Below are 8,996 nucleotides of genomic sequence, written 5' to 3'. Positions count from 1 at the left end.
GCTGTCCGTTGCCTCTTTTGTCGTCACCCGCCCACCGTCCCCTCCTCCAGGCGTCAGTGACGTGCAGCGAGAGAGCGGGACCTGCCCTCCCGTCGCCATTTTTCGGTCTCGTACTCGCTGTACTCGGGTGAGGGGGGGGACGAGCAGAATTAAGGGAAAGTATAAAATATAGAGTCGCCAAACCCCGCGTCCCTCGTGAGCAGTCGGGAGTGCACGCGAGAGCTACAGCGCGACGTACTGGCTCCTGAGATGCACGCGCAGGAGACAAGCCGCTGCCGTGAAATCATTTTTTGTGTGAAGAAGACGTGTTGCGGGCCGCCATTTTTAGAAAAGTCTACTCCGACTCGAGAAAGGGGATTCAAAATCGCATTTCCATGACGTGTGCCTTATCGTAAGATCAAGAAGATACGAGCTAATCATTTGATTTTCCGAGCCGCGGTGCCACTGGCGACGTTTGCAGACATGATGATTTTTTACAGATGAGAGAGATTTTTTCTCTTCGAGGAGAGGGAAAATAACCGAGGCCACCTTTTCCGTTCTCATAACTGACACTGACTGGAGGAGATAAATTAGAAAGAAGAGAAGAGCCTGGTGTTTTCTCGGAAGGCGGAACAAAAAAGGGAAGCTTCATTGATCATTTGTTGCTTCGGCTGTTCTCCGTCGGCGTTTTGTGTGTCGCTAAGTTGGTATTTTCCCCCGTTTTGGCCGCTCGAACAATCACTGAGCCATTGACTGCTGAACACAGGAACCACATTATGCTCCAAAGTTGGATCAAGCCAGTCGCAGCCTGCCTCTGAAAACGTCAGGTTGTTTTTGTTTCTTGGTTTGTTTTGTGTTTGTGTGTGTGTGAGAGTGTGAGAGAGAGAGGGTGTGTGTGTGTGTTTTTTTTTTAATCCGAGGTCTCCGGGGCCTGCAGCTTTTATGCAACATCTCCCAGGGCGACAAATGCCCTGCCCTGCATCTCCAAAATCCTCCAATTTGCTGTGATTGGCCAATTCCAACCACGCATACACCTTTTTAACTTATTTAGTCTGTTTTTGTAATTTTCTTATTTGTAGACTGCTATTAACTTATTTTTGAACGGAAATGTCAACTGCTCGGTTTGATTCAGCTGATCGGTCCGCCTGGTATTTTGGACCCGTGTCACGACAAGAGGCACAGAATAGGTTACAAGGACAGAGACATGGCATGTTTCTGGTTCGAGACTCGTCGACCTGCCCGGGCGACTACGTGCTGTCGGTGTCTGAAAACTCCAAAGTGTCTCACTATATCATCAACTCTTTGCCGAGCAAGAGGTTTAAGATAGGCGACCAAGAATTCGAGCACCTTCCTGCCCTCCTGGAGTTCTACAAAATCCACTACCTGGATACGACCACGCTGATAGAGCCAGCCCCCAGGTAGGGAAGTCACTCAGTAGCCCTTCCTCTAACTAAGCTGCAATGGTTGTAAGATGTGCACCATGAGAAGGTATCATATCATGAAATCTAGGTTAACTAGGTTGTCTATTTTTGTCATAACCAACCCACTTTCAGTCAGACTGCAGTGCCCTGCAGAGATGCTGTGAAGCATCCAGTTTGCCAGGTTTGAAGCTACACACAGCAAGACGTTGACCACACACCCAGTGTACTGTCTTTTAGAAAGAGCCTGTGTTTATTCTTTCAGGCTGGAAAAATGAACAATCAGTAGACAGATAGATGCTGGTGAAGTTTGTGGCTCGTGTGTTTACGCGCCGTTAGCCATGTGTGCTTGCATACAGCCACAGCTCTTGAATAGATATTACATTTTGCTCCTTCAGCACTCATGACAAAGTGTTTTGTGTCATTTCACATGCAACATTTATTGTATTTTATTCCCACCAGACATTGGATGTGAATATTGTTTCGTTATTAAAGCCATTTTTCCAGCTGCTTGTATACACTACATTAGTAAACCTTCATGTCCGAGAGTTCCTTGTGGAGGCACGTTTCACATTTCCACCAGTGTAAAATAGGCCATTTGACTTCATTTGATGGAATTGAACAAAAAATAGCTGTGATGCTTGAGGGGAAACCTGATCCATGATTTAATTAGCTGCACCATTTCTGAGTTTTCATATTAACCGCTTGACCGTGGCCCTCTATTTGTGCTAACCACATTATGTCTCCTTCCTTTCCTATTCTAATCTCTCCAGGTATCCAAGCACAGTGAGTGTTCCCATCCAGCCCATTGGTGCCCCAGAGGAGAACTTGGAGTATGTGCGGACTCTATACGACTTCCTTGGCAACGATGCAGAGGACCTTCCCTTCAAGAAGGGGGAGATCCTTATCATCCTGGATAAGCCAGAGGAGCAGTGGTGGAGCGCCAAGAGTAAAGACGGACGTATCGGGATGATCCCTGTGCCCTACGTGGAGAAACTGGTACGACCTTCCCCTCACCCCGGCCAGCCTTCCCATGGATCTCGCAACTCCAACAGCTACGGTATCCCAGAGCCCTCCCACGCCCTTGTCCACGCCTATGCCCAGCCACAGACACCTTCGCCATTGCCACCTGGCACACCTGGAGCTGTTATCAACCCCCTACCGTCCACGCAGAACGGGCCCGTCATGGCAAAGGCTATCCAGAAGCGAGTGCCATGCGCCTACGACAAAACAGCGCTTGCTCTAGAGGTATTGTAAAATGGGATTTCACTTCATCCCCTCTTTTTTTATTATTTGACTGAAAAGGACTTGTAATACTGAATGTGAATTCATTCAGGGCTAACTAACCTTTGGTTCCATTTAGGTAACGTTACCAAGCACAAAAATCTAACATTTTTTACAGGTTATGTGAGAAATCCAGCATAGTGTTATAGTAGTGGTACCTTTGATTTATAATGCACCATCATGCACTAAATCTCCCCACTAAGTGCCAGGGGCATGACTTGCTGTCTCAACACCAGACTGAACAGCAGTGTTTTGCTGGCTTCTCTTATTAAAAGTTTCAACCCTGGAACTCACCTCTGACCTCTGTGATTGGGTGTGGTCAGAAGTGTGCAGTGATGTCACAGAGTACTGGAGTCCACCTGTCCATCAATGCAGCACGGTGAGAAGTTAAACCACTGGAGAGAAAAATCTTTTTTCATGGGGTTTTAAAGTTGCTCTCTAAAGCTGCACTACTGCACAGAAGCCATTGACCCAACATGTCTAGCACAGTGCTAAAAAGCTGTATTGTTTAATTTTATTGTTTGTTAAACAGTAATTCAGACAGACAGAATATTTATTGCTCCTCAAATCATCAGGTCCTGGCTGGGGACTGTAGTAGGAAAAGCTGTAGGCATGTAAACAGTGACCGTCTTTAGCAGTATGCTGTTGCATAAACAAAACTAACCAATCATAAGAGATAATGGGGCAAAATAACTCATTTATTTTCACTCTAACTTTATTTTTGGAAACGTCTCACATTTGGACAGTCCCCAAAGAACACTTGAAAATCACTCTACAGTTGATTGAATTAGAATTAATTCATAGAAACTGTTGGTGTCACACCTAAAGCAGCAAACACTGCACCATTTCTTGTAAAGCTAACTGCAGTCGGCATTGAAATTGCAGTAGTCAGTAGCTAGCAATGAGAACAGGGGAAAACACCAGTCCTGCCTACAGAGTCACCACAGCAGCCTCGCTGGTTCTATGTGTGAAAGTGTCTTAAGACAACTTGCAGCTCTTCTCCAATCCTCTTACATTAAAGGCCATGCTCTCGCTGTGTGGTCACACCAAAAAATTCATATCCAGACAACAGGTCGCTGGCTTCCTGTTGTTGTAGTTCTTTACAAGAGGAAGCATTATTTTAGCTGTTTATTTTTGCTCAAGTGTTTATGGTTAGGAGAAAGCAGACCCTGGGGGCTTCTTGTTTATTTGCATTAAGTTGACCTTCTAGCAGCTGTCTAGCCCCCAGTGGCTCAAGCTCAGTTGTCCTGCTAGCCAGCTACTGTTGAACTGGCAGCAGCTCGGTCAGCAGCACTGTTTCATCTCACCGTTCTGTTGCATTTCTCAGCGGTGCACTCTGGCTAATGCAAATCTGCTTTGACTGTGGTAACATGTCGAAGCATGTGATGTAATGCACAATGTGCACTACTAATACTGGAGCTCCAAAATGCTTCACTCTGATAGCAGACTGAGCTTTAGTGACGCCCCCAGGGGAGAGCTGAAAATGAAAGGTATCTTAGCGTATCTCTGCTGCCGTTCACTGACATCAGAGTGCGCCAGTAGATGGAGGAAGTAAACTGGGCCTCTACAGCAGTGTACAGTGAAACACGTCCCTATGACTCTCAGAAATGAGGATGTACATTTGGACTATGAGCAAACCTGGCGAATAGTATTTCTGCTAAAGTTCAGACTCTCTCTCTAACAACTCTCTAACCTTAGTCCTGTCTTCTCTGCTCTCTTCCCACTTTACCAATAACTAAGAACAGCAATCACCTCAGGCAATGTCTAATGCCTCATTCAGACACTGTGACGCAAGTTGCATTGGTCAACCAGACACGTCAGCCGGCTTGGGTCTACATCCTCCGCTGCCCATCACTGCCAATCTTTTGTCAACGGCTGTACTGAGAATAGAATGGAAACTTGTATTAGACTAAATGTTCATTTAACCAACTCCACAAAGACAGACAGATGGGTCAGTAGGGAAAGCAGTGTGCACAAATGGGCAAGCATGTGAGAAATGAAACGGAAACGTGAGTTTAGTTGGCACTTAGAAGTATTTTCAGTGTGTACCACCATGTATTAAAAAAAGATGTCACATGTATCTTCTAATTCTAGAGCACCCTTGATTCACCAAAGTACACCCCATATACTGCTTCACATCAACATTTATAAATGCAGCAGCAAGGACACTATCTTAAACCTTACTTTTGCTCCAGTTATTAGTTTTGTTCAACAAAAGTTGGCGATGTCCCAAGCCCCCATCAGTGTTTTTAAGCTGATTTAAGATATTTTGTATTGAGTCACTATTACTCATAGTGAGCCCAGTTCATTTAAACTCTTCCTTAATGTTAGCTAGCTGTAGGCCCACTGTTCTCCTTTTTGAAACACCAGAACATGTGAGCAAATGCAAAGTAGCAATAAAGGTCTCACCCTGTGCGTGTGCGTGTGCGTGTCAGTGTGAGGTGCTGCTGTGAGATATTCACATTGCCTCTTTTTTCAGACACATTTCTCAGGCCTACATTGCCACGCCTCGAATGTGATGTTGTGAAAACTATCTCAACTTCCATTTTTTGCTAATCCTGGGGATGAAGAGAGGCTGTGCAAGTGTGTGCTACTGCAACAGTTTCAGACTGGTACTATATCCACAAGTCAAGACTATAGACAAAGTCTGTAAGAAGCATCTAGAGAAAAACTGTGATGCAAACTGCATAGTCTTAATGATAGATTGACTTGTGATTGTTCATTTTGATTCTCAAATGTTTTCTTGTAAATTGGTCCTCTTAGATGCATCTCTGGTTTCTCCTCATACCAATCAACCCGCCTTACTGTCAGGGCTGTGTGATATCCAGACCTGCTGTGTGTTGCTCTGGAGCATCTTAGTTTATGCTGTTTGATGCCGGTGTCATCCAGGGTTTTAGGAATGACTACAAATTGTGGCAAGCTTGAACCTAACGCGGTGCAGCTGTCACTTTGCTTTCCCCCGGCACACGATACAATGGGGACAGAGGCTCCAGGTCTAGTGCTCGCTCTAGTACTTACTGTGCAGCTGATGAGCAGAATCTTTCCTACAAAGATTGATGTGAAGGTAACGCAGCAAACTTTTTGTTTCTTTTTCACCAGCTATAATTAAGAAATACAGATGCTGCTGTCATTGCAAGTGGTTTTGTGTATGTATGTATGGTTCCCTGATGACTAAGCAGATTATAGAAACATTTCATTTTTCTCCAATTGTTTACTGAGTTGCAGTGCAGGTGCAATTGCTGCCTTTGTTCTTCACTTCCCTTCACATCAACCCGGGAGTACTGAGGAAAACCCGTATCCATTGCATCTGTTTTCGGAATTTATATTCATCTGTTATCTGTCCCCAACAATCTCACATTTTAGTGCGCAAAATCCTTTCAGAATTGTCTGCTGCTCTTACCTTTCACTGTTGTGTGGTATTAAAACTTTGTGACCAAGTATTTTTCTGAAGCGTGAGCTCCTGAAATATTCTGTTGATCTGCTTTAAAGTGTTTGGAAAGAGATACAAGAAAGTACAAAAGCCAGAATTTTGCACTTACACAACATTGAGTAGTTTGTGTTGTAATTACTTTTAAGTGAAATAAGGAAGCCAACAGAAACCCTAGAAACCAGTCACTAGAAAGAAACTAGCTGAACCCTACTATTTCCTGTGGTGTTTTAGATTTACTGATCTAAAACTTACTTTGCACACAAAACGCATACCATATCGTGTCTCATCATGTCTCCTCTATCCGTCTCTGTCTTTGGGTCAGAATAGATCATAGATTACAGCAAGACCTCTCCAGTTTTGTACTGTGGCTACTCTGGGGTTGAAGAAGCAAAAGCTATGTGTCATTATTTATGAACTTCAGAGACATGAAGTCCACAACAACTGAAATAAGGTTATTTAGGTCATTTCGTGTTCATTTTTCTAGCATAGTACTTGTTGGTTTTTTTCATTAATGCTTTCTTAATAGATTCTTTGATGTGATTATGCTATAATTCTTTTGTGTGTGTGTGGTCACAGTAAATTTTGATACTATTATTTATTATAGTTAGAAAATGCTCCATGTACTAGGTTAACAAGGACTTATTTGACATACTTTAACAATTGTAATCAAAGTCTGCATTCATAACAGCCAGCCACTTCTGAAACTTCATGGAATTGAGTTGTTAGTTATTGTTTCCACCTTTTCTTTCAATCTAATTTCACTACAGCATGAATCATTCAAACAGGCTGATTGACAGGGGATTTTCATAGAACCTTTTAATGACTAAGTAGCATTCTTGTCATTCCAGGGAGTGTAAAGGGTTATTGTTACAGATAATGTCTTGGACGAGATGTCCTTGAAGCCTCATTCTGAGGTGAAAGCTACCACATTCACTTTTCAATCATGGTTTTGATGATGGAGACTTTTCCCTTCTAATCCTGATAAAGAACATATGGCTTTAACAGATTGGGGTCACATTCGGTGTCACACACCCATCTGAGCGACAGCTCTGTCGTCTGTTCCACGGCGTAATGCGCATGTGCAAATCTGATTTTAAAAAGCGTGTTCATAACTCGGTTGTACTGGATGTTGTGTGAAGCTCTCATGTATAGTTGCTGGTGTCATTTAGAGTAGGTTTTAAAATAAAAATTGGCCATGTGCCAAACGCATTTTGTCTTTTTTCTTCAGGCTATGACAAATGTTGCCTTAGCTGTGCTGTATCTTTACAACAGAGTCTGGTGCAGCACTTAATTACCAGCTTCAAATTCAAATTAACCTTTTGGCTTAGTCATTTTATCTGCAGGTGCATTGTGTGAAAATTGCGCTTACAAACTATATTTCACTGTTAAGTCATTATATAACTTCTTCGCTCCAGCAAATGGTGTAGTGCAGCCATCCGTGACCAGGAGGTAAATGTTCCTGTTTAAAGTCCTGTTGGTAGAAATGGAATGTAATAGTCATAGGTAAGTATTCATTAGTGTGTAATCACCTGACAATAAGAATCTGTGTGTTTTCTGTTACCTTTTCCTTTGTAGTCCACCATGTTAAAATGTTTCTACAGTAGCCCAGAACAGACAAACCAAACACTGGCTCTAGATGGGCCTTTTCGCAAGTTCCGGGCCCCTTTAGTTTCTCTGAAACGCTTTGAAGGTTGAGCTGTATTCAAATGGTTGCAATCTGCTGGATGCTACTGAATCCTACACACTGCTGTGTCATCACCTTCTGACCACTTGACTGAAGACAGAGATATTTTTATCTTTGGGTTTCTTTGTAACGCATGTCTACACGTCTGTACTATGAAAAACTCACGCCACACCGAAAGCCTTTTTTTATGTAATGCATGTAGTGAAACTGTTCCTCCTGTAACTCAACCCTTCTGTCCTGTCCTCAGGTTGGTGACATCGTCAAGGTTACGAGGATGAACATCAGCGGTCAGTGGGAGGGAGAGGTGAACGGACGGAGGGGTCTCTTCCCATTCACCCACGTCAAAATCATAGACCCCCAGAATCCGGATGAGAGTGACTGACCTAAGAGTTTCGACTGGACCCTCTCGCCAGTATCGACCTGTACCTGAATGTGCTGGCTGTCTCCAACCTTTCCCGCCAGTGTCACCACGGTTACGTGCTTGCCTGCTTGGGGCTGTACAATGATAGCGACCCCTCTGTTGTTGCCAACCGTTGCAAGGCTTTCTGACTGTTTACAGCTTTTGGACATTGGATCCAAACAAAAAAAAAACCTGACCCCACTTCTCCTACTTCCCCTTTCCTGTGTCTTGGTTCCAGGCTGGGCAGTGTTTTTGCATTAGTGTCCATCAGTGAGAGTGCATGAGTGAGTGAGAGAGTGAGAGAGTGAGTGACTGTGTACGTGTGTGTGTGTGTGACACAGTAGATATTAACCACATTAGATCACGACAGGTCTGTTTTTATTTTTTATTTGATTCTGAATATTTGTTATGTTTGAATTCTTGGGGACTTTAGAACGAGTCGGTGTGTGTTTGTTTTGTTGATGTGAGGATATTGGTACGAAGCAATATCCCTATGGACTTGGGAGAGCACTGAGACAATGTGGAGCTAACCAGCCAGTCAAATGTTATTTCTCCAAACCATCAAGTCACCTTAACCATCGCACACAAGCACACACACACACACTTATTGGCCATGAGTTATTGAGGTTGCTAGGTTTTTGATGTGCATGTGATGTGTGACTGGAGCAGGAAGCAGGAGAGCTGGGCTTGTGGAGGATATAGTCCGGTCTCTAGCCCATCCACTCTCCAACCTGACTTATTTATCGTTTTGTTAATAATAAATCATACGGCCATGTGATTTCATCTTTTTTTTTTTTTTTT

At 43.5% G+C, this 8,996-nt stretch overlaps 1 protein-coding gene across 1 annotated transcript; it reads left to right on the top strand.

Moving 5' to 3' along the window:
- Positions 1–507: 507 nt before the first annotated feature.
- Positions 508–8,542, top strand: crkl (v-crk avian sarcoma virus CT10 oncogene homolog-like; the record flags this gene model as incomplete). Its single annotated transcript, XM_035667825.1, is given in 3 exon segments — positions 508–1,397; positions 2,171–2,645; positions 8,043–8,542. Coding segments are annotated over 3 exon segments (921 nt in total). The 3' UTR covers positions 8,178–8,542.
- Between the last annotated feature and the right edge of the window lie 454 nt (positions 8,543–8,996).

This window comes from Morone saxatilis, unplaced genomic scaffold, assembly GCF_004916995.1.
Source record: "Morone saxatilis isolate NCDOM2014 unplaced genomic scaffold, NCSU_SB_2.0 Contig21, whole genome shotgun sequence".
In the NCBI taxonomy this organism is placed as follows: Eukaryota; Metazoa; Chordata; class Actinopteri; family Moronidae; genus Morone; species Morone saxatilis.
The sequence above is the reverse complement of the archived record's forward strand: the minus strand, read 5'-3'. Positions and strand labels throughout refer to the sequence as shown.